The sequence below is a fragment of the Artemia franciscana genome, chromosome 8 (assembly GCF_032884065.1).
Source record: "Artemia franciscana chromosome 8, ASM3288406v1, whole genome shotgun sequence".
In the NCBI taxonomy this organism is placed as follows: domain Eukaryota; kingdom Metazoa; phylum Arthropoda; class Branchiopoda; order Anostraca; family Artemiidae; genus Artemia; species Artemia franciscana.
The window spans coordinates 8,507,276-8,534,132 of NC_088870.1; the positions used below are offsets into that span (position 1 = coordinate 8,507,276).

Genomic DNA, 26,857 nt, shown 5'->3' on the forward strand with positions numbered 1-26,857 from the left:
ATATATTACTGAGTTGTCTTATTGACAACCACTTAACACAATGCCTTTTGGTTTGCTTTTAGGCAACATTCAGTTTTAAACTTAATGGGTCAACTACGTAATTGTGGAGGTTTGATATTTCTAATATCTGTAATGACCGGATTTGGTTGGAAAATGGGCTTGAGAGAAGTGATGTATGCCTCTAACCTGTTGTTACTCTCTAAATATGCACCAGAAACTTGTGCTGTAATTGGAGTTCAAGAGGGAGGACTTCCCTCTTTATATATCTAGTACATTTCAAACAAGTAAAAAGAAAGTGAAAATATTTTGAATATATTTTGTTTTCAGTAAAGTGCACATTGTGCTCTGGTCTGGAGAAGGCACGGGGGTTGTCAGCCCTACTCATGTCAGTTTTTGCTTATTTTGAGTTATTTATGTTTTGACTCGGTTATTTATTGTATGATTTAAATAAAGAAAATACGTTTAAATTTTTTAAACTTTTTAACTTTAATAAGTTGAAAATTATTTAAACTTTAATGAATATATATTAGTATATGTGTGCTAAACTGACAATCAGCGGCCATTTTTTTCGGTAAAGTGTAAATAAGGGTCTTTTCTTGAGAAGGTACGAGATTTGTTAAAGAAATAGTTTCCGGGCCTTTCAACTACACTGAAAAAATGACGATTTGAAACTTTTGATTAGATGTGTTTTTAGACTTGATGGGTGTGCGGGGGGCTTGTTGCCCTTCAATTACTTTGAGCCTTCTAAATAAATGAGCCTTTTTCGAAGTTTCTGCGACAACATGTGACCATCTAAAATTTTCAATCAGATACATCATGGGAAAATACGAGGCTTGGAGGGGTGGGGGCTATCCCCTCTACAATCACTCTGAATCTCAAAAAGGGCACTAAAACTTTTGATTACCAATCGAAAGACCCCCTCCGTAGATCATAAGGTCTCTCTTTCTATATATACCTTATATGACACCAGGGCTTTGCTTATCTTGCCCTGAGGGCTGATGGGGGGTACCATCTTCAAAGACATAAAATCTGGTCCATTCAATTACGTTTAATAAAATGGCTATCTGAAAAATTTTAAGTTGGAATAAAAAGGGCAGTAGCCCATCAATTTCCAATTGAATGAGCTGTTTTAGAAGTTTCTACAACAACAAATGTCAACATCAAATTTCTATCAGATGCATTTCGGTAAAATACGAGGTGGCAGGGATGGGGGACATCAGCCATCTGATCACTCCGAGTCTTAAAAAGAGCACTAGAATTTCTGATTAAGAATCCAATGAGCTCCCCCCCCCTCGAAGTTTATACGATTACCTTTTCTATATACCTCATATGCCCCCGGCCATAACTTACGACCCTTGCAATGAGACTCGGGGGGGGGGTGTCATCCTCAAAGACATACTGTTCAGACCTTCAATTACGTTGAAAAAAATGGCTATCTCAAAATTTTTATTGGAAGTGATTAGGAAAACGGTGGGCTTGGGAAGAGGGTTAGTTGTCCTCCCATCACTTTCGACTATTAAAAGGGGAACAGGCTCTTTTAATTTTCAATCAAATGAGCTGTTTTCAAAGTTTCTACGACAACAAACGGCATTATCAAAATCAAATCAGATTCGTTTCGGAAAATACGAGATGTGGGGGATGAAGATATCCACCCTCCGATCATTCTGAATCTTAAGAAGAGCACTAGAACTTCTGATTCCCAATTCAATGTCCCCCTACAAAGATTACTCTTTCTATATATACCTTATAGGCCCCCAGGGCATAAACTACAACCCTTAAAATGAGGGCTCTGAGGGGATTGTCATCCTAAAATACATTTAAATCATGTTGAACAAGATGGCTATATAAATATGGATTAGATGGGTTTTGGGATAGCGGGGGTGGGAGGGGAGTCAGTTACCCTGCATCGCTTTCAACTATTAAAAAGGGAACTAGCCATCTCAGTTTCCAATCAAATAGGCTCTTTTTGAAGGTTCTAAGACAAAAAATTCCCATATCAAAACTTATATCAGATGCCTTTCCAGAAAATACGAGGCGTGAAGAGGGAGGTAATTCACCCTCTGATCACTCTGAATCTTAAAAAGGGCACTAGAACCTTTTAATACCAATCGCATGATCCCCCTCCAAAGTCAATAAATACCTTATATGGCCCCAGGGTATAACTTACAACCCTTGCCCTGAGGGCTGTAGGGGGGTTGTTATCCTCAAAGATAGAATTTCCGGCAGCAAAATGGCTATCTCAGAATTTTGATTTATTGTGTTTGAGGAGACGATGGGTGTGGAAGGGGGGTTTGATGCCCTCTAGTAACTTTTGACTATTAAAAAGAGCACTACCCCTTTCAATTTTCAATCGACTGAGCTCTCTTCGAAGTTTCTACGACAACAAATGGTCATCTCAGAATTTTAATCAGATACACTTCGGGAAAATACGAGGTGTAAAGGAAAGGTATCCACCCTCTGATTGCTCTGAATCTTGAAAAGGGCACTAGAACATTTGATTTCCAATGCAATATGCCCATTCAAAAGTTTCTACGACCACTCTTTCTACTCAAACTTTATATGCCTTCAGGGCAAATTTTACGACAAAGTTTTTTACTGTTTTAAAATCTAGAGATAAGAAAAAGAGTCAAACTTTAGCGTAAAGAGAGGGCGTTGAGGAGGAAAAGCCCCTTTCAACTACGGAGTAATTTCTGTTCGTTTTAAGTTTTAATGTCGCTCCTTACTTTCATTTAAAAAAACTTGTTTTTTTGCTTAACTCTCTCGAATATATCCAAGTAGTTGCGTGGTAAATATTAAATTAAAGTTTACTTTAAAAATTTAATGAGATGGATGTGTCTATTATTTATTGGATAAGAAATCAAATCTTGGTGTAATGTTTGAAACTGCTGGACGTAAGACCTCTTCAACATTTTTTATCGCTGAACGATATTGGGATTTAATGTGTGTTAAAGCTGAGAAAGTAACTTCACATAAATATGTGGTGTTGATTGGCAGAAGTACATTTAACGCCATATCAGCGATTGTGGGAAATTCAGTTCTAGTTCAGATCCAGAGTTCAGTCAAGAGCTTTTTTTTGGAATTGTAGTTTTAAGTTTGAGTCACACGAAAGCTCAGCAAATTCCTCTTGAGCTTTAAGTGGCAGATGATCAATCTCACTTAAGCCAATCCAAAACGGCTTTTGAATCCAAACTATTTTTTGTAAATTAATATTTAATATAAAATATGCCCGGAACTGTATTTCTAGCGCTTTTGAGTGATCTACAATAGTTTCTGCAATAAAAGTTTTACGATGAATTTTCCCAATTACAAAATTGTCGACACTGGAAAACATTTCGAACGAATTTTTTTCGACCCTACTTTTCCAAATGCTAATCTTTTTAATAAAACTTTCAATTTTGTCGTTTGAAGTAAATATATCGCAATTTTTTCCTTGAAGAGACAACTTAAGATCGTTTAACTTCGCAAAAATATGTGACAAATAACACAGCTTGGATAGCCACAAGTCATTTTGAAAAAAAGCAGCAAATTCACATTTTCGTTCAGTTAAAAATATTTCGATCTCGTCCTTCAATAACAATAATCTTTTTAAACTTTGACCTTTTGACAACCGTCTTACTTCTGCATGTAATAACAAAGTTGCATAGTTGGAATTCGTATCCTTACAGAGATTTGAAAATAATCGACTGTTAAGGGCATGTTTCTTAATCAAATTTATGACCTTAACAGCATCCTGAAGCACATCGTTCTATTCTGGTGCTATTAATCAATTAAGAAGTGCCCATAGCATCTTTATATGCCGCAACTGTAAGGTCCCACCGGTCGCGAAAGGATTAAACTGACTAATTCGAAATAACATGTACTTCGTTCGCAATCTTACAATGTCTAAATGAAAATAACACCAAGTGTTTATATAGTTTCTTCAAAATAACACTTAGAAATTTTGTTGATAATATTTATCAGGATTATTTCGGTTTTGAGAGATTGACAAAAATAAATCGACATTTTTATAAATTTCTATAACATCTTCTGATTCATAGTAAATTTATACTAGATATTATAATGATCGGAATAAAAATGCTGGTATAAACAGTCTTTCCGAACCAAAATACTTTATGATACATTTATCAACGATGATTGTTATTTTCCTTTATAACAATTATTTTACAAGTTAAAAAACATTTTTTGTTAAATTGTATTTTTATCACTCGCGACCCCATAATTTTGCTACGCGACCCCAAATGGGGTCGCGACCCATAGTTTAAGAAGCCCTGTCCTAACGGAAATACATTTGAAAACGAAATGCTTTTTCTTTCTTAAGTTTTACTTCAATAAACATTGATCAATATTTAGTGGATAACTTTCTGTGCAATTGGATAAAACTCCACCGGTTCTCAAAATCCTATATTAGATTAAATGGAAAAAAACAAAACAAGTTTTTTAACTGCAAGTAAAGAGCGACTTAAAACTTAAAACGAACAGAAATTATTCTGTTTATGAAAGGGGTTGTCACCTGCTCAATGCCTTGCTCTTTCTGCTAAAGTTTGACACTTTCTCACAACTCTACTTCTTGTAAAAATAAAATTTTTAGTATAAAGAGAGAGGCGTTAAGGAGGGGACAGCCACTTTCATAAAAGGAAAATTTTCTGTTCGCTTTAAGTTTTAATGTGATATTGATGAAACTAATATATTTAGAATCAGCGTAAAAATGCAATTCTTTTGTTATAACTATTGGTATCAAAATTCTATTTTTTTAGAGTTTCGGTTACTATTGAGCCGGGTCGCTCCTTACTACAGTTCGTTACCACGAACTGTTTGACAAAGCACCTTGTTTTTATTTTTCTATACTACTGAAAATGCAGTAAAATATTCTGAATGCAGATGTCAAAGTGTAGTTTATTAGGACCACAGACAAAGAGCATTAAAGCCAAAAATTATCAAGCTAAAACGAGAGAATGCTGCTCTCATGTGTAGCTGCTTCGGTTTGGGTAAATTTGACTTCAGATTCCAAAGGGGCTGATTTCAGATTGAAAATTAGCCTTGCACTTTGCTTGATTCAGCCAAATTTGCCAGCCAAATTTCAGCCAAGACGAGCCTGAATCATGCATGTGTGCTTGTTGAGAATGATGCAAATTCCAAAGTAGGGCCCAGAAAGGTATTTTCTGGGTTTTAGGCTCTCCAACTTCTGTCTACTTATGCTGTCTTAAGTTTACTATTCTTTAGGAGCCTCCCCCAGGCCCTTCAGCGTGTCATCAGATGGTGATAGGGTAACACCCTACAGATATGTGAGGTTTTTCTATAGGAAGCACGGACCAAGTGGGATTTTGTCCCTGGGTGTCCATAGTTGAAACTGGGGCACACACGTCCGGGGCCATAAACACAGGTGAAGGATGAAGACCCCTAAAATGTACACTTAACAGAGCCCAACGGTGTATCTACACGTCCCATGAGTTACTCACCTTCTCCAAGTAATGGGTTAAATTGCATCGTGACGCAGAACACCGTCGTGAAAGGATCCTCTAAAAGAGGACAACTGCGGCAGGACGTAAGATCCGGATCTATTGACAACGGCTTCTACAAAGGGTTGTATTGAACCTTTCGGGGTACCTGCAAGTCTGTATACCTTGCGGTCAACTTTATTCCCACTTAAAGAGTGGTACCCCTCGAGAAAAATTATAGCCCAGTAAACGGAACAGCATTCGCAAAGGGTTCTGATTAGTGGATAATTCTTCTGGGCTTGGTTTGTTTTGATGCACTTTTTGGGCTGAAAAGCATCTTCTTAGCTAATTTATCTACAATGGGTTGCCTCCCCATAGTAGGATTGCATAAGACCTTCATTCATACTGGAGGTCCCAGGGACTTCTTGCGGTCTGGTTTTAAGCCGGCCTAATTGTTTCAGTGTAGACTTGAGAAGATATGTTGATCCCCGTCCTTTACTAGTATCCGGGATCATTGCTTTTACTGAGGCCAAAATAATATCAATGATTTAAAGAACATGAAAATTGGAACTTAAAATTTTACGACGTTAAAAAATGACTATCTTATCAACATTTTGACTGACGAATTCAGAAGATTCGAACTGGACTTATCAGAAGTTTCAGGAACTCATATCCCAGGGGTAGAAGGGGTAGAAATTAGGTGAGATAGAATTTGTTTACTCAGACAGGAAGGATGAGGTACATACACAGAGAGTAGGGCTCAGGATAATAAGGAAGCTGGTTAGTCTTGTTTAGGCTGTTAGGGTATTAATAACAAATACTAATTGCTCATTTTATGACCAAAAAGTTCAGGGTATCAGTTAAAGTAGTACATACCCCTGTTGAACCGACTAAGGGAGATACTAGTGACTCAGATGAATTTACTTACAGTTACAGGAGAAAATAGAAAGGGTCCCATGCAGAAATATGGTGTTTTGACTAGGAGGTTTCAACGCCAAGGTCAGTAGATATAGGGGTAGATGGTATCCTAGCCTAGGTAAATTTGGTGTAAGAAAAGAAAACAGTAATGGCTATAGACTTCTGCAATTTGTACAACAATCTATTTATGAACAATTTGTTTATTTATTTATTGAACATTAATCATGCACATAACATAATAAGACGAAGTAGAGGAAAAAAAAACTCAGATGTAACTTAGTAATTCAGATGAATTTTACTCGGAAATACAGGAGCAAATAGACAGGGTGACTTACTTTGACTTAAGTCTCCTGCCGGGCACTGCTCGGCTTAGAGAGTGACGTCCACTTCGGTCCATGACGAGTATTTGCTCTTCGCCCTATCTGATGTTTGCCATGGTCAAGAACTCGGACAGGCTGTCGGACCAACGTTTCTTCGGTCGGCTGCGAGGTCGCTTCCAAGCAACTTTGATAGGGTCGAAGTCATAGATCATCTTTGCGGGTAGATGTGGTGGCATTCGAAGCAGATGCCTGAACCATCTTAAGGTTCGCTCGGCTACTTGAGTCGAAAACCAAGACTTCCTGTGAGCTGCAGAAGCTTCTCATTGCTGACAAAGTCGGACCATCGTAGGCCCTCAATCCTCCTCAGGCTCTTTGCATGAAATACGTCTATTTTCTTGAGGGTTGCAGCTGATGCTTACCATGTCTCAGCTCCGTAAAGCATCACAGAAACTAGAGCGTTGAATATCCGCAGTTTCGTTGTGTGACTGATGTTTGGTTTTCGCCAGAGGTGACGATTCAGTCTGCCCATGACAGAAGACGCTTTAGATAACTCGCCTGTAGCTCGGGGAGAAGTGAGCCATTTGAAGAAATTATGGAGCCCAGGTAGGTGAAGTCTTGAACAACCTCAATGCTAGTGGTGCTGTCCAGGCTATCTGGAGAGTTAACAGCAGGAGAAGACGGGTCTGTGGCCATAATTTTAGTTTTGTTCCTGCTTATATGCAGTCCTACTTTGGCAGCCTCTTCTCGCAGAATTTGGAGTGCTTCCAGCAGCTGCTCCATGGAGTCCGCCAGAATGGCCAAGTCAATGGCAAAATTAACATCTGTGATGGTATGATCTCCGAATTTGAGCCCAAAGCTGAGACGTGAAGTAGTTTTTGTCATAACATAATCTACGATGACATTGAAGAGCTCTGGGGCCACTGCACATCCTTGGCGCAGCCCTGTCGTGATTTGAAAGAACGGGCTGTGCTGACCATTTACTTGTACACAGCTCTCCGTCCCATGGTGCAGCGCCTTGAGAAGTCTGCAATATTTCTCAGGTAGGCCAGTCAACTCTAGAATCCGCCGAAGAGCTTTTCGATCGACTGAGTCAAATGCAGCAAGGAAGTCAACGAAGGCAATAAATGCTTTCTGTCGGAACTCTGTGGTCTTCTCTACTGTTTGTCGAATCGTGAAAATCTGCTCGATGGGTGAACGATCCAACATAAAACCAGCTTGCTCCGGTACGGATTTTTCGAATGATGCTCCGACATCGATCCAGTAGAAACATTGAAAACAGTTAGCCAGGGACTGACAGTAGGGTTATTCCCCGGTAGTTGGAGCAGTCGCTTCTTGAGCCTTTTCTCTTCCATAAGAGGATAATAACACCCTTCCGCCAATCCTCAGGAATTATCTCTGCTTGCCAGATTGTAAAGAACAGGGTGTGTAGAAACAGGAGCATTGCAGGACTCCATATATTAGTAGCTCTGAGTTTAAGCCGCAGATACCAGCAGCTTTATTATTCTTGAGCCTTAATGCTGCATGTCCAATTTCTGAGGGGCTGAAAGGCTCATCTAGAGGAGCATCTGTTCCAGGTCTCTGATTGCAAGGTTGGCTGGTACTATCATTAGGAGGCACATACGGACTAGTATTGTTGAGGAGCGAACAGAAGTGGTCCTTCCACCGCTCAAGACAAGAACCTTCGTCAGAAAGAAGTGCACCATCCCTGGACAGGACGTGACCCAAGGTGGGAGTTTTATTTTCAGTGAGATCTCGGAGATACTTGAATAGGCTGCCTATGTCTTTCTTTTTGAAGCTAGCTCAATTTCGTCGGCTTTCCTTGCAACAAACTGGGTTCTATCCTGGTGAATGAGTCTGTTCTGCACTCCATTGAGCCTTCAATATGTGGTCATGTCCCAAAGAAGTCTTGCCTTCCGTCTTTGCTCTATGACTTGCAGTGTTTCAGTTATTAGCCACGATTTCTTTGGGTAACTCCTCTTGCCAAGCAATAGTTGTGCTGCTTCGCTGGTCTGCAATTTAAAATGCTTCCAGAGATCTTTGCTGCTATTAAGTGAGCCAAGGACCTCGAAGCGATTCGATATCTCGATACTGTACTTCTGGCAAGTATCTGATTCCTTTAGTTTCCCAATATCTGCAGCGACGGGTTTTCTTTCCGTTCGTTGTGCATGGAGGCGAAGCCAAAGACCGGCGCACACAAGCCTATAGTCTGCGTTTCCAAGATAGACAGGGTCCCAGGTAGAAATATTTTCTAAAAGATTTTAAGGCCCAGGTCGTTAGAAATAGCCATAGAATGTATCCTACCCTAGGTAAATTTGGTGTAGGAAAAGAAAACAGTAATGGCTATCGACTTCTGGAATTTTGTAGATATAACAATCTAGTTATAACCAATTTGGTCAAAAATGGCCATTAAGTTGACATGGTATTCACTTGATAGTGAGACAGCAAACCTTATTGATAATGTTATAGTAAACAAAGGGTTAACTTAAACCTGAAATGTTGGAAGTGCAACTACCTCCCAGGATGTTATGACATTGTTAGACTCTAAGATGAGGATTTGAGAGAAACTTTCCTTAAATAGTTGAATGCTAAAATTCAGAGTTTAAAATTTGATAATGTTGAAGAAAAATCAGAATAATTTTGAAAAAAAACGATTTTTGAAGTTGCTGATGGTGTCTTAGGGAAGAAAGTTAAGATTGCAGCTAGCAATATTAGTGAAAAGTTTTATGTTTAATAGAGAGGAGAAAGGGCTTGTACAAGAATTGTCTGAGTGATAGAGCATATGAGGACAAAAGGAATGTAAAGCAAGTGGAGAAAACATCAAAGAATTAATTATGGAGGTGTGAAATGGAGGCCATGGATAAAATTTGCGAGGATCTGGAAGATTCTGGAGGATCTGGAAGCTAGACGGCATAATAGTAAAATACTAAACCGCCATGTTGATAAATTGAGGGGGATTAGTCAATTTCAACTTGTACCAGTTAAAGATAAGAATGGGGGCACAATTAGTGATAAGAAAAGAGTTAAAGAGAGATGGGCGGAACATTTTGAGAATATGCTAAGCCGAGATTCACTTGCATGAAAATATAAGGAGGAAAATAAAAAAGTTTGTGATTACTTGGATGTGAAGGAAGATTTCTTTCGTGAGGAAGAATTAGCAACCGTACTAAAAGGATTAAATAACAATAAGGCTCCAGGGGCTGATAGTGTAGTAAATAAGTTTCTTAAATATGGTGGCTCTGAGGTTAAAAATAGGTTACTGAAGATTATGAGTGTAATTTTTGAAAAAGGGGAAGTACTTAACTTTTATAGAAAAACCTTAATTAAACCACTGTGTAAGAAAGGTGATAAGAGTGAGTGTCTTGATTATCAAGGCATTAGTCAGGTCACTGCAGGTAGTAAATTGCTGATTAATATGACATTTTTAAGACTAAGAGATGATGTAGAAAAAGTTTTAAGAGAAGAACAGTGCGGTTCTAGAAAAGGTAGAGGAAGTTTCGACCAAATTTTCACTCTTAGGCTAATAATTAAAAAGTACCTTAGTTGTCAAACACCATTGGTCCTCAGTTTTATAGATTATGAGCAAGCGTTCGGTTCTACTGATATAAAACAATTAGCAAAGGTCTTACCCTTGTATGGATACCAGACAAATACATTAAAGTGATTAATGCTATGTACGAGAATAACAGTGCTGCGGTTAGGGTAAGAAACGAGGTTAGCAGCTGGTTTTGTATTAATAATGATTTAAGCAGGGTTGTGTTTTATCCCCCCCCTTTATATGGATCTTTTTGATAGAACTTGCCTTAAGAAGCACAAAAGAGGCAATAGGTAACTACAGAATCAAATAGGGAGGAAAACTCTCTTGGACTTAGATTATGCTGATGATTTAAGCATCCTAGATGAAAGTGTGAGCAAAATAAATGACATTTAGGGGTTTTGCGAGATCAGGAAGCAAGAAAAGGTTTGAAAATTAATCTTAAGAAGACTAAATCACTAAGGCTAGGAATAAGTGAAGATGAAAAGATGGCGTCGGGTAGCTAGAAAATTGTTCAGGTGGGTAGCTTCGTTTACCTTGGTAGTTTTACTAGTAAAGACGATGGGGGCAGTGAAGATGTAAAAAGTAGAATAGCCGAGGGTTTTTCACAGTTAAAAAGCTTGGAAGATTAGAAAGATATGACTGCAAACCAAGATTAGAATATTGGTAGCTAGAGTAATGACAGTGGTGAAATATGGCTCTGAAGCATGGGCGCTTCGGAAAGCGGATGAAGGTTTACTAGATGTTTTCCAGAGAAATTGTCTACGCATTTTTCTTGGTACTCGGCTGCCCGACCGTATTTCAAACAGTAGGCTGTACAAAAAAATATGGTTCAATCCTCCTTTCTATTGCTATAATGAAAGAAAGGTTGAGATGGGTAGGGCACGTGCTGCATATGAAGGATGGAAGATTGTCGAAGATTGTCCTTTTCGCCAACCGTCTAGGGCTAAACGAGAAGCAGATCGTCCTCGTTTTGAGTGGGAGGATCTCATAAAAAAGATTTAAAGGAAATAGGAGCTTTTTGGGTGGTTGTAAAGAGGGAGGCTTTGAATAGATTGGGATGGAAGAGGAGCCTGCGTGGCTGTGTTGGCCTCAGGAGGCTTGGTGCTGCGTTGAATTGTTAGTAGTAGTAGCAGTAGTATTCCAGTTGATATTCATGCATGTGCTACAATCTATAACTTCCTCTCTAAGGTATAGTCCTGTTCTCTCTCTTCAATGTATGGCCTTGTTCAAAAATCTTATACTTTTTGCGTCATTTATGGTTTTAATCAACGATCATCACGTCATTCAGCATGTTGTATACGAAATTATAGTTTTTTTTTGTCAATAAACTTATTTCATTTCAAATAGTGTGCTTTATTAATTACAAGAGCAGGTGGTAATTGCAACTCCTTTTAAAATGTGCCCTTAAACAGCTCTCTACGATATTCCAGTGCTTCGCTAGCTACGGAGAAGGACTAAACGTAAAAAAGACGGTTCCCATGGAAAAAAAAAATATCATTGTCGCTGAATCCAAGGAACTGTATGTCTCCTTTATACGGTTTTCAGCCAAACAGATTTCAGTGGTGTACCTTGTATTGATCCAACACCATTCTAAGGATTTCATACTGTTTTTTGGTTAATATGGGTCGTGTTTGTTTTTTAGTAGGCTGCAGCTACCACTGCAGCCACGAAACAGTTTTCATTCTTGCCTTAGATCTTAGCTCCTTTTGAGGTATTGGTGGCATGTAGGGCAGCGACGAAGCTTCTCCGCTCGTCCAAACGTGGTGCTACATCGGGGACGTCTTCCCAGTCAGATGCTAATAAAGTTTTAGCCGTTCTCAGACAGAAAAATAAGAAAGTAAAATTTCTTGGAGCGATTGAAAATTGTTTTTGTTACTATTAATAAATTTACCACATGGCAAATCTTTTTTCAAGTTCCATGTGTGCGTGCACTTGAAAAAGATCGTTAAAAAAATATTTGATTGCCTTAGTGTACCAAACAATATTATAACTAAGATAAATCTACAGTTGCTAACTACTTAACGGCTTAAGTACGAAATTTTATAAAGATGTCCCCCCTTCATATCATAATAAGTCGCACCAGTTTTTAGATGCAGTCGGAATTATACCACCACTAAAATCACTTAAAGTTTCACTCTACAAATTTCTGCATCAAAAGACTATTTACATTTAATTAACATGGTAACATGGTAACTACAGTCATGACAGACAATTTTAAAACAAACTTATAACTACTGCGTCGCAATAAATTTAGAAACTCAGTAATGCAGCTGGAAAAACCAAATTAGTTGAAAATTAAAAATTTTCACGTTTACCAGAAAAAAACTAGTTTTTATGGACGTCAGTGACCGGTATTTGGTTATCCCTTTATTTTGTTGTCTTTGACTCCAGGGTATATGCTAAACCATTAATATAAAGAGAATTGGGAATAGTAATATTACACCAGTCATTTATTTGCAGTTATAATGAAACTTACTTTGATTATTGTCTGTACTTTTGTAGCTTCTTCATTTGGTAAGAATTTATTTTATTATCTTTGACTTTAGGACACAAGAGTATATATCCAACCATTAATAGAAAGAGGACTGGAATTAGTTATTTGACATCGGCTATTAGGAGTTATAATTACATTTGCTCAAATAATATTCTGTACTGCTGTAGCTGCCGTAGTGCGTACGTCGATTGTATTTTCATACTGAGATGATTAGATGCTTGTCTATTATTCAGAACACACTCATTAAGTGAAGTTAGATTCTTTCGTGAAACAAACTACGATGCAGGTACATTTTAATGAAATATTTTATATATAGAGGTGGTTAAGTTAGGCTAAATAAAGTATTTGATATCATGCACCTCCCCCCTCTAATGTGAAAATATATAGCCCAAACTTTTGATAAAGCTAATGAAATAAAACAAGATACGATGAAAGTATAATACTTTATTAGAAAAATTGTAAAATTACACCTTAGAATTCTAACCTAACCTAACTTTTTGTCTTTGAGACTTTGTGGCTATGAAATCGGATTTTCTCATAAAATGTACCTCTATCAGAGTTTGTTTCATGAAAGAACCTAACTTCACTTATTGAGTGTGTTCTGAATAATGCACGAGTACCTATTTTTACTAATGGTGCTTATCTGTTGTAGCTACAATACTCAAGTTCTTCAAATAAATAGAACCGGCTATTTTGACAATATATAAAATTCATTTAGTTGTGATCTGTATGTATTGATAGTGAACAGTGTCCTAACCTAACCCGACATCAATTTGTTCTGGGCGGCCTGCATTCTATAAGTTTCTTCTGTAGTTTCCATAATTTTGTTAATAAAGTATTATATTTTCATCCTATTTTGGTATATTTTATTGGAATTGAGCGTCAAAGAAACCGGTTCTACTTAGATGAAGAACTTAAATTTTGTAATTATAAAAGATAAGTACCCTGCTAATTTCCCCTGTATTTGACCCTACAGAAAACATTTCAAGCTCCTATCTACAAAAATGTGGAATTTCGTATTTTTCGCCAGAAGACAGATCACGGATGCGTGTCTATTTGGTTTTTTGTTTTTTTTTTTCCCAGGGGTCATCATATCGATCAAGTGGTCCTAGAATGTCGCAAGGGGCCTCATTCTAACGGAAATGAAAAGTTCTAGTGCCCTTTTTAAGTAACCAAAAAATTGGAGGGCGCCTAGGTCCCTCATTCTAACGGAAGGGGCCTCATTCTAAGGGAAATAAAAAGTTCTAGTGCCCATTCTAGTGACCAAAAAAATTGGAGGGTACCTAGGCCCCCTCCCACGAACATTTTCCCCAAAGTCAATGGTTCAAAATTTTGAGATAGCCATTTTGTTCAGCATAGTCGAAAACCATAATAACTATGTCTTTGGGGATGACTTACTCCCCCACAGTTCCTGGGGGAGGGGCTGCAAGTTACAAATTTTGACCAGTGTTTACATATAGCAATGGTTAATGGGAAGTGCACAGATGTTTTCAGGGGGATTTTCTTGGTTTGGGGATGGGGTTGAGGGGAGGGGGCTATGTGGGAGGATCTTTCCTTGGAGGAATATGTCATAGGGGAAGAGATATTAAATGAAAAGGTCGTGGGATTTTCTAGCATTACTATAAAAAAAACAATGAAACAATAAACATGAAAAAGTTTTTCAATTGAAACTAAGGAGTAGTTCTAAAAAAAACACTTTAGCATAAAGAGCGAGGTATTTAGGAGAAGATAAACACCTCATTCTTTGTGCTAAAGTATTTTTAGTAATTTCAACTATTTATTCCACGGTCTTTCTGATTCAGGGGTCTTGAAGGGTTTTTTAATTCTTAAAGGATTGGGACAAAACGTAAGATTTAGTGTAAAGAGCGAGGTATTAACGAGGGAACAAACCCCCTCATATACATAATAAAAATCTAAGAATATAAAAGTTTGTTACGTAAGTTAATTCTTAAGTTACGTATATTTTTTACTAATAAAAAAATTCGTTAAAAACTAAAAGTTCTAGTTCCCTTTTTAAGTAGCCGACAAATTGGAGGGCAACTAGGCCTCCTTCCCCACCCCTTATTTCTCAAAATCGTCTGATCAAAACTAAGAGAAAGCCATTTAGCCAAAAAAGAATTGATATGCAAATTTTATTTTAATAATTTATATGCGGAGAGCCAAAATCAAACATGCATTAATTCAAAAACGTTCAGAAATTAAATAAAAAAACTAGTTTTTTTAACTGAAAGTAAGGCGCGACATTAAAACTTAAAACAAACAGAAATTACTCCGTATATGAAAGGGGCTTTTCCTCCTCAACGCCCCGCTCTTAACGCTAAAGTTTGACTCTTTGCCACAATTCTACTTTTCAAAACAATTAAGAACCTTAGCGTAAAGAGCGCGGCATTGCGCAGGAGACAACCCATTTCATATAAGGAGTAATTTCTGTTCGCTTTAAGTTTTAATGTCGCTCCTTACTTTCAGTTAAAAAACTAGTTTTTTTATTTAATCCTGTGTATGAGGGGAGCTGCCCCTTTGCGCGAAAGTTTGAATTTTCTTTTCCTACACATAAAAACAAAGGACATATCACAACAGCATTGTGATGAAACTCGAGGGCTTAGTTATGGTTTTTTCTATAAATAATGTCTCCAGTTCTCCGTAAATAAAACAAATGCAATTTCACTATAGTAAGCCAAGCCCATAGCTTAAATTACAATCAAATAACCGATATGTTTACTAATCCCTTCTGGCTAAAAACTTTTTATGAATCGAAAACGGGGTTACCTTGTTGACCGTACAAGATCAAACTGTGCATCAATAATGAATATGTGCAGAAACTAAAGTTTTGATGACGAAATGCATTAATTTCGTATAAAACTGATTTCGTGATGAGAGGGGTCGTCCTCATTTTGGGTGGGAGGATGTCGTAAACAAGGTTTAAAAGAAATAGGAACTGCTTGGGAGGGTGTAAAGAGGGAGGCTTTGAAGAGGTCAAAAGCTCATGGTAAGAACACTCTACTACAGAGTAGGTTCAAATAATGAAAATATAGAACTTTCCAAGTAAGTATGTAGACATTTTTGGAGGGAACTTGCATTCTCTAGTGGACAAAAGTCGGAAAAAACATAGAAAACATTCGGGTTTTCATGAAAAATATAGTAATCTATATGAAAAACCATAAAGATAAATAAAATTAAGTGGGTTGTAAGAGGGGAGGTGGGGAAAGGGCCTTTAGGCCCCAGCCTGCAAATCACCTGTTTTTATGTTTTATTTTTGTATCCAAAGGAGAGAGGATATTTTTCTGCATGTCATTTTTGACTTGATTTATGCTATTTTCTTCTTATACAAATTAATTCTTATTGAATTATTAAATTTTTGAAAAACTCATTGGCTTGAGAGCAAAGTATTGTTTTCATGTATTCATAAGCAACCCCATGAAATAAAAACTAACTGCTTCGTACCTTAGGCAACATTCCCCTCGTAGTATATTTCCACACGCAAGTAAAACAATATTTGCAACAGTATGAAGTAATAAACTGTAAGTAAAGAGCGAATTTTGTTAATAGTAACCGAGACTCTAAAAAGAAGAAGTTTTACAACATTATATAAATCAGAAGAATCGAACTTTTAAAATGATTCTAAATACGTAAAGTGCTTTAAGTTGAAAGTTTGAAGAAAGTTCAAGCCCCTATTAAAAAATACTAAATTTTTCTGTTATGAGTCTTCGCAGGTGTGTGTTTATTTTTTTTTCTGTCCCCAAGAATGGTGATATCGAGCCACTAGTCTTAGGCCGTCAGGAGAAGGCTTATTCGAACTGAAATCAAAAGTTCTAGTGCCCACAGTAAAGTGTTAGCCTTGTGGCACGAAACAACTATTTTTCCGAAAAGAGAATAAGAACTATTGATGGGAAATTTGGATACAACCAATCAAATTAAAATTATTAAATAAGTTATAAATTGAGCTTCCCAGTTTCAAGCCCAGTAACAACAGGCAGTGGTGCATTCAATCCTAAAGATGCACGTGATTCATATAATTAAATGAATTCAGCTTCTTTTTTTCCATTTTTTTAATTCATTTTAAGGCTTTATTTAAATAATCTAATTCATTGAGGATGGTTTAAATAAATGAATTTAGCTTCTTTTCTTGTTTCAGTTTTACTATTTCATTTTAAGGCTTCATTTAAATAATTTAATTCATTCGAGGATTGATAAAATCATGTTATGATGGCATACCTGCGCATTATCTGTTATGGCTAGGGCTGGCGGATCTCTTTGCAGATGATTGGGAAAGGCGTGCGAGAGGCATTGAAACATTCATTTTTAAGTTTAATTCTTGCAGTTTTCGTGAGCCTTAACGTATAAAGTAAAAGAAGTTTAGGATACAAGATTACACTCTAAAGGTGAAGTTTGAGTACCAGCGCAAAAGTAAAGACGGGGAGGGGGGAGGATCAAGAACTTCAAAAGGAAATTTCTTAAGGGATAGGAAACAAGTGCTACCAGGAGCTTAGTTATACCAAGGTTTTAATGGAAATATTTCTTATTTTCCTTTTTATATACATTTTTTTGTGTCTTCTTGTTTTACAAGGGGGGTTTCAATGAAAGTTGTCGGAGGTCTGGAGGAGGGGAAGGGAGAAATTAATATCAAATCTCAATTCACTCCTCAGAATGTTCTTAGACTAAACCTATAATATGGATCTGACGACGTGATAGAGGATACCCTCTTATTAGAGAAAAAATTCTGTAAAACATTGGGTAAAATTGTATTAAAGATTAAATTAATATCCTTAGTGGCAAACAATGGTAGAGAGATGGGGTTTTATTAGCGCCACAAGAAAATTTATTAGTAGGGGAGGGACCTGGTGCTACCATATTTTTTTTAAACCAAAATTTAAATGGAAGCACTTCTCATTTTGTTATTTATGCATATTATGTGGTATATTATGTTTCAAGAGCGTTATGTTTCAAGAGCCTGTGGTTGTTCATGATAGAAATCTCTAGAAAACAAGATTAGTTGGAAGAACTCGTCTTGGGAACTGTAAAAACTGCCGACCTTATAATCAATTTTTGATATTTCAGACCCTCTCCAATAAATAATGGAGAAGTGCATCTATTCATGTACGACTATCATTCACGAAGCAAATTTCTATGAATATTACAATTGATTGTAAGAGACAGAGATTAAATGAGGGAGTAGTATCCTCCCCCACGCTTATGAAAGCTTTATATAAAATTTTCCAAGAAATCCCAACTATAAGAAAAAATAAGTTCAGATTAAAACAAAATGATTAGCAAAACCTTTTATGCATACTGACTCTAACTATATAAAATGTTTGATTTTTAATTCACTCATCAAAAACCATTAGCTTATGAAAGTTTCCTCTATTTTACAATTAAGAATAGAACTCCCTCAAAAGGGGAAGTAGATCCAAAATGAACAAGATATAAGGTTTTTATTGTTTTGAGAAAAATGCTCTTCTATGTTACCATCCTTCTCTCTTTCAGAAGTGCACTCGTTTAATGATGACTATCATCCCCAAAGCAGTATTGAACTTATTTTAAAATTGGATGTAAAAAAAAAACTGGGACTGAAGGAGGGAGTACTAAACCCCTTGCATTTAAGAGAACTTTGAATCACACAGTTCTTAGCAAAAACCTGTAAGTGGAAAGTAATCCTTGCCATTTGAACCTGAAACTCTTTAGATTAATATATATGCAACAACGGGATCTATTTTTTAGGCTGATTTTTAACATCTATTTTCTTCGTCTTTTTAAATTGCTCGCCAAAATTTATTATCATATTAAAACTTGTATAGATTTAGAAATGGAATTGACCTCCCTCAAAAAGGGGCACGTTCTTGTTGTAAGTTTTGTAATGAAATTCAGCATGTATAAGAACCCTAAAGCTGCAATCCAAAAATAGTAAAATTTCTTAATTTTCAAGAGAAGAATGGTCACGCACTTGCCCATCTATGTTCCGCAGTCGTAAAATATTAAAAGAGATATTAAAAGAATGAACATTTAAAAAAGTAGCACCCTTAGGAAATTTTGCTCAATCAGTGTCAAAATGTAATTGACAAAAATTTAAGAACTATTGAAAGTGAATTTATATAACTTGCCATTTTATCATTGTAATGATATTTACATTTCTAGTTCATTTATTCTGATATGTACTTCTTGTTTTAAAATTTATACTTAGACAGGAGAGGCAAGGGCCAGAATTTTCTTAGAGTCAGCATTACTGAAAAGATTTTCATTTTAAAGAATTTTGTCCCTCTTTCACATGTATTTATGATTTAGTTCTTTACTTGAAATGACGGTGTGAACTATGCTAAAATACACGAGAATCAAGATAATTGGGCTAAAACACACTTGTTTTTATGATTAGTCATCCCAACTCAGCAGAAAAATGGTCATATTCAGTTTAAACTGTTAGAGAAGACACAAGCACAGTCCACCTTCCACTTACCCGATACTTGCTGATTTTGCGATTGGTCCCAATTTGTGTTATTGCAACCACTTTACCCATTTTAGGCTTTGCTTCGTGTTCCTATAACTCTTTAAATAGTCTTCTGTGAATTTCCTTATAAATTTAGTACAGTGACAGATTAATAGACAACGTGAAAGAAGGAAAGGATAAGTGAAAGTGAAACTAAGAACTAAGTGAGAGAGTAAAAGAATAGACTAAAATTTTCTTTGAAGTAATTGTTTTCGCCATTGGCATAGCTGGGAAGTTCTTCTAGTAGGGTGGAGGTAGGGGTGGAAACAGAGCAAATATGGAATATAAAATGTTTGCTGATATTTATTATGAATTTTAAACTTTCATTGACAGTGTCTGACACAACAAGTTAAATATTACCAGCCTAAAAGATGAATTAATGATGCACGAAAATTGATTTGCATCTTCAAATTCCCCAGCAAAAAAAAATGGTGCTGATTTATATTTTAATGTCCTTAAAGTCTCTTGAAGAACATTTTTCACTTTTGGTGCATTTTTATTGAGAGGGAATAATACCCTTCAGTGCATTTTACAGTTATTGAGTACATTCTAGGAATCATAAGTAGTGGTAAACTTGACTTAAATAATTATTATCATCCGTAATCTGAATGCTCTATCATCTGTTGAAAATTAATTTAAGATTTGCTGGTGCTTATGAGTGTGCTTAAGTAAGCAGCTATACTTTAGGATATTTTTGAGCTATTAAGTACATTTTAGTAATTTAAAGTAAACTTGACTTAAAAAATCATTGTCATCTATGACAAAATCTGAATACCACAATTACCTGTTGAAAAGTAATTTAAGGTTTGTTGTTGTTTATGACTGTGCTTAAATAAGTATCTGTACTTAAGCATACTTTTGAGCTATTAAGTACATTTTAGCGATCAGAATGCCCCAATCATCCGCTGAATAGTAGTTTAAGATCTATTGGTATTTAAGTGCAACAGAACAGTTTAAAATTATTCGGTAAATTTCAATAATTTTAAGTAAACATTACTTCAAAAATAATTATTTTTCTTCCATTGCAAAATTTTAATGCCTCACTTATCTGTTGAAACACTGTTTTAGATATCTGACGTTATGTGCTTGAGCAGGTAAAACGCACTTGAGTACATTTTACAAATATCGAACACTATTTTAGTAAATTCCAGTATTCGCAAACTTGATTTCTGTATTGTTTTCCAGTTCAAACGTTTTTTGTATTCCTTTTGCATTTATCCTTATTTTTATGGATCACCCTAATGATTGAATAAGTTAAGGCAAATTAAGGCAAATTAAGGCAATTTTTTACCCCTTCTGAGGCTAATGTAAATATATTTATTTAAGTTAATTGTGTTTATTTGTTTGTGTATCCCTCCTCCATAATAATGGTCAAGCGATTAAAAGGTTAAGGTCATTGCGATTTGAATTAAGAAGCAAATAATGAAAATTATTTACTTATTAGCAAAATCTTCAATTTCAGCAAGGCCAGAAGCAATAAGAAATAGGAGAGAAGCTGATGATGCAGTAAAATTTGAAGAAACAAAAACGGCAGCTATTCAAGAAGAAGAAGAAGAAGATACTGACATAAGAAACCGTCATCACAGACCTTATGGAGGTACTTTATGTTTTGTATTTCTTTAGTCTCATTTTTGACCCGATAAGAGTTAAAATTTCACCTCAGAAGCAAGATTTGACCTCACCAATTGGAATAAATTTTTTGACGCTTGGTTTGATTCTCAATCTGTATTTTAAAAAGTTCATTTTTCCTCCAAGCAAATTTTGGTCTAAGTCATTTAAATTTTCTTGTTTATGCAGGGGTGAATGTGTACAAATTTTTTTTTCAGTGTCAAATAATCGAATGAAGCTTTTCTAAAGAATTTGTCTTTGAAAATTCTAAAGAATCTATCTTTTATTAGACACGTCAGCTTGGAATTGTGAATATGATGCTGCACTATCTGGCACTTGGCAAAACTAACCGTCTTCTGTAAAATTACTGTTCATTCGATTAAAAATAAGGATCAAAGCAAAAACTTAAAAAAATTATAGTTAATTTTTGTGAGGTAGCTCAATTTTTACACGAAAGTTTTAATTTGTTTAATAATATTTCTCAATTAGCTGTATTTGGCATACTGTAAACTTTTAAATTTAAATGTTTTGCAAGGCGATGCGATAGTTTCTTAAGAATTAATAATATACTCTTGTAATATTATCAATAACTGTCTATGTTTTAATATTCTATTATGCTTTCAGTAAATTGCACACTCAAATTTAGTGTAAGGAAGGGAGAGGATTGAACAAGGTGACAGTCCTCATGTATAAATTTGATTTTGTGCTCACTTTAAGTCTTGAGTTAGTTCTTCCCTGTCACTTAAAAACTTTTGCCCTAATCTAGTTTCTGTCCATTATTGATTTGTTTATGAGGATTCATAGTGTCCTCCGTTACCAGTGAACTCAGCCTAGCACCACATAAAATCCCGCCCTTGGAAACCGAGTGATCCTTGTAAATATTTTTAATTCCACAAGCTGAACGAGTGTCTTATATTTTTAGATTTTTGAAGTTTCGGAAGGGAAAAAAATGTGGCTAATTAAAAAAGGACCTTATAATTTAAATTTTGGGTTTAAACAAACCACATCTTGGTTTTAATATGGCAGCTGTCATAGAACTGGACTGCTGGTTTTCTATGACAGCTATGACAGTTAGATTTTAATGGCTTGAAATCAAAACGAGCCCCTAAAACTCAAGTGATCTTAATGAAAATGGTATTGTACCAAATCCTCCCCTCCAAGCCCCCTTTCTTTGCTGAGACCAAGAGTCTAATACTATGTAATTCGTATTTTTATCATCCCATGGTAAAAATTAAATAAAAAAACAAGTTTTTTTAAATGAAAGTAAGGAGCAACATTAAAACTTAAAACGAACAAAAATTATTTCGTATATGAAAAGGGTTTTTCCTCCTCAACGCCCCGGTATTTACGCTAAAGTTTGACTCTTTCTCTTAACTCTATTTTTTAAAACAGTAAGAAACTTTAGCGTAAAGAGCGGGGCGTTGAGGAGGAAAAACCCCTTTCATATACGGAATCATTTCTGTTCGTTTTAAGTTCTAATGTTGCTCCTTACTTTCATTTAAAAAAAAACTTGTTCTTTTTATTTAATTTCTGGACGTTTTTGAATTAATACATGTTTTGATCTTGGCTCTCCGCACATAAACAATTAAAACGAAATTTGCATATTAATTAATTGCAAGTAATCGGAAGATTTTGAGAAAAAAGGAGCGAGGGAGGAGGCATAGTTGCCCTCCAATTTTTCGACTACTTAAGAAGGCAATTAGAACTTTTAATTTTTTACAAACATTTTCATTGGAAAAAATTAAAGCAACTTACGAATTAACTTATGTAACGAATTTCTAAATTCGTATGTTTTTATTGCGTATATGAGGGGGTTCTATAATCGTCAATACCTCGCTCTTTACAACTACAGCTTAAATTTTGTCCCAATTCCTTAAGAATGACCTCTGAATCCCAAAGGCCCTAGAATAAATAGTTGAAATTACGAAAAATACTATAGTATAAATATTGAGGTATATTCGAGGAGGTAAACTTCGCATATGCGTAATAATTTTTGTTCGTTTTAAGTTTTAATGCTGCTCCTTACTTTCAGTAGAAAAAAACTTTTCATATTTATTTTTTCATTATTTTTTCAAATATTGCTAGAAACTCCTGCGCCCCCTTCATTGAAATTTTCTTCCTCCATGAGAAGTTCCTCCATGGAAATATCTTCCCATGTAACGCCCCCCCCCCCTCAACTCTCCTCCCTAAACCAAAAAATCCCCCTGAAAACGTCTGTACACTTCCAGTAACCATTACTATATGTAAACAAAGGTTAAAGTTTGTAACTTGCAGCCCCTTCCACGGGTTTTTGATTATGGTGGGTAAAATGACTATCTCATAAATTTGATTCGGCGTTTTTTGGGGAAAATGAGCGTGGGAGGGGGACTAGGTGCCCTCCAATTTTATGGTCACTTAAAAAGGGCACTAGAACTTTAAATTTCTGTTAGAATGAGCCATCTCGCTACATTCTAGGACCACCCAGTCGATACGATCACCCCTGGGAAAAAAAAAAACAAACAAAAAAACAAATAAACACGCATCCGTGATCTGCCAGTGTCTTCTGGCATAAAATGCGAAATTCCACATTTTTGTAGATAGGAGCTTGAAACTTCTACAATAAGGTTCTCTGATACGCTGAATCTGATGGTGTAATTGTCGTTAAGATTGTATGACTTTTAGGGGGTGTTTCCTCCTATTTTCTAAAATGAGGCAAATTTTCTCAGGCTCGTAACTTTTGATGGGTATAACTGATCTTGATGAAACTTATATATTTAAAATCTGCATTAAAATTGGATTCTATTGATGTAAGTATTGGTATCAAAATCTCATTTTTTAGAGCTCCTTACTACAGTTCGTTACCACAAACTGCTTGATAGGGTTGGCGCACTGCTTATTGTCAATTCTAAAAACTTAAACTAATTCTCTCAAAAGTTAAAGTTCCTCCATTAATCAAGCTCAATATTAGTCTGAAAGATCTTTCACAAAAATCTGTGCATTAAAGTTTACATTTAAGCCTCCTCCTTCTTCTACTGAAAGATTCACTGAAAAGTTTACCAGAAAAATGAGCAATGACTATATAAGTTTTCACAAAAGGCAGATTCCCAGCTACAGAAAAATTTAGACTATTGTTCATTTAGTTTTCACCGAATCCTCCCTGCGTTGATTCTTACTATAAAAATATTATTAAAATTTAAAATTAGGATTTAATTTTACTTAAAAATTTGATTGATTAAAATCAAGATTAAATTAATTTAGCCTAAATTAAATAAATTTCAACTTGAATTATTAAGTTTCATTATGACAACTTGTAATTAAAATTATGAAAATTTAAAATTATTAAGATTTTACAGTCAAGTTTTATAAATATTAAATTAAAATTTATAACTACCTTGTTCTGCCCTAGCATGGGTGGAGGATAGACTGTCTATCAACAATTGAAAGGACATCGTTTTTATACAATTCTGAAAGAGGCTTATATTAGTATTATCCCTCACTTAGACTATTTTTCTTGGCCTTTTCTCTAATAGACCATGGTTCTTAACTTTTTGATCACAGTCCAACAACTTGATTTTGATACAAAAAAAACTAATGAACAAACCCGTTTTTTTTAATTGAAAGTAAGGAGCGATATTAAACTTAAAACGGTAAAAAACTTTAACGTAAAGAGCGGGGCGTTGAGGAGGGAACAGCCCCTTTAATATACGGATTAATTTCTGTTCGTTTTTAGTTTTAATGTCGCTTAGTTTACTTTTAGTTAAAAAAACTTATTTTTTATTTAATGTCTGAACGTTTTTGAATTAATGCATGTTTTGATTTCGGCTCTCCGCGCATGAATAATTAAAACGAAATTTGCATATTAATTTATTTTTTTGGCTAGATGGCTTTTTCATAGTTTTGGTCGGACGATTTTGAGAAAAAAAGGAGCGGAAAGTAGGTCTTGTTACCCTCCGATTTTTTGGTTACTTAAAAAGGCAACTAGAACTTTTAACTTTTTACGAACGTTTTTATTAGTAACGTAATATACGAATCAACTTACGTAACTAACTTCTATATTAGTATGTTCTTTTTACGTATATGAGGGGGTTCGGCCCCTCGTCAATACCTTGCTCTTTACACTAAAGCTTAAATTGTGTCCCAATTCCTTAAAAATGACCCCTGAATCACAAAGGCCGTAGAATAAATATTTGAAATTAATAAAATTATTTTAGCGTAAAGAGTGAGTTATTAGGAGGAGGTGAACCCTTCATATGCATAATAATTTCTGTTAGTTTTAAGTTTTAATGCTGCTCTTTACTTTCAGTTGAAAAAAACTTTCAAAATTTATTTCTGCATTGTTTTTTTTTTAATGCCAAAAATCCTGAAGCCCTTCATGGAAATTCTCTTCCCCCACGACAATTTCATCCATGGAAAGTTCCCTCCGCATAAAACCCTCCCCTAGAGGAAAACTCAAAAGAGTTTCGATCCTGTGACTTTGGGAAAAAATGAGCGTGGGAGGTGGCCTAGGTAACCTCCAATTTTTTTGGTCACTTAAAAAGGGCGCTAGAACTTTTAATTTTCCATTAGAAAGAGCCCTCTCACGACATTTTAGGACTATTGGGTCTACCCCTGGGAAAAAAAATAAAATAAAAACAAATAAAGACGCATCCCTGATCTGTGTTCTGGCAAAAAATACAACATTCCACATTTTTGTAGATAGGAGCTTGAAACTTCTATATGAGGGTTCTCTGATACGCTGAATCTGATTATGTAATTTTCGTCAGATTCTGACTTTTTGGGGGGTGATTCCCACTCTTTCTAAAATAAGGCAAATTTTCTCAGGCTCTTAACTTATGATGGGTAAGATTAATTTTTTTTTTTTTAACACACAGCTATTTCGCGGCTGCACCGCCAGCGCAAAGGGAACCCGATATTAGAGATGTTAGCCTTCTTTAGGGTGATCTGCTCTATACCAGGGTCGGGAACTTTATTTGGATCGATGGTTCTGGCAGTTAGTCGACTGCATGTGACACCCACCCTTCTTTTGAATTGTCGTCCTCTGGAGCATTTCCGATTGTTTACAGTTGTGTCAAGCACGAAGATGAGTTGAAGTAGTGTTCTAGCAGGGCAGGTAAAGCAGATGGCCATACCAAAGCAACGAGCGAGACTCAGTCCTTGTCTGGTCTGACACGTTAGAAACTAGAAAAAAGGCTGTGCCAAAGAATCTAAAACAGTGGAAAGACTGAAAAACACCGTATCGCTCTACTTAACTTTTTCAATTAACTTTCGATTTTGAAGGCTTTTCATTATGTTTCTTTATTATATGTATTTGTTACAAACCAACCTAATGACCACTTTGATTAAGTACCTTCAATTTTTTATATTTTCTTATATTTCAGGTTATAACTATTACAATTATCAACGACCCTCATATGGCTATAATCGTCCACAGAGCAGCTACTACTCATCTCCATATTCCCAGGGAAACTATGGCTACGGTAATAGTGGCTCCTACAACTATGGAAGTGGTTATGGACAAGGAAACTATGGCTATGGTGGCAGTTCTTATGGATATGGAGGATCATCCTATGGATATGGAAGACCCTCTTATGGATATGGTCGATAACTGTGAATTTTCTAGGTCGATGTTTGTATTTACTAATGAAATAAATATTTTTATTCTAAATATCGTTTGAAGTTTTTAGTCTTAAGACAAGTAAGTAAGAATACTTTGGTAGTTGTGTTTGAAATGTGTTGAATAAAATAAAAAAAAGGTTTTTTGAACTAAAAGTAAGGAGCAGCATTAAAACATTAAACTAACAGAAATTATTCCTAATATTAAAGAATTACCACTCTTTTCAATAAATTACTCTTCAAGCTAAATTCTTAGAACCTTAGAAAAATCATCCTGTTTTAAATAAACGGCTTTTGTGTTTCAGGAGTCGTTCTTAAATATTGGAACAAACAGTCAAACATAAAAAGTAAGGTATTAAGAAGATCGTTAACTCCTTCATATTCGGAATAATTTCTGTTTTGACGTTTTGACGTTTAGTGTTGCATTGAAATAAACTTTTTAAATAAATCCTAGCAAATTTCACCTTGTGTAAAATTTCT

The 26,857-nt window shown here is 35.6% G+C and overlaps 1 protein-coding gene across 2 annotated transcripts in view; it reads left to right on the plus strand.

The window, feature by feature from the left end:
- Positions 1 to 26,429, plus strand: part of LOC136029939 (keratin-associated protein 19-2-like) — a 30,551-nt gene extending 4,122 nt beyond the window's left edge. The window contains exons 1-3 of one of the 2 annotated variants that reach the window (XM_065708476.1): positions 12,585 to 12,722; positions 20,640 to 20,774; positions 26,143 to 26,429. In XM_065708476.1, the coding sequence (XP_065564548.1) occupies positions 12,674 to 12,722; positions 20,640 to 20,774; positions 26,143 to 26,369 (411 nt within the window). In that variant the 5' untranslated portion in view covers positions 12,585 to 12,673 and the 3' untranslated portion in view covers positions 26,370 to 26,429. Of the gene's footprint in view, positions 1 to 12,584; positions 12,723 to 20,639; positions 20,775 to 26,142 lie in introns of those variants that run through there. The other variant, XM_065708477.1, reaches the window with a different exon arrangement.
- Positions 26,430 to 26,857: the final 428 nt, after the last annotated feature.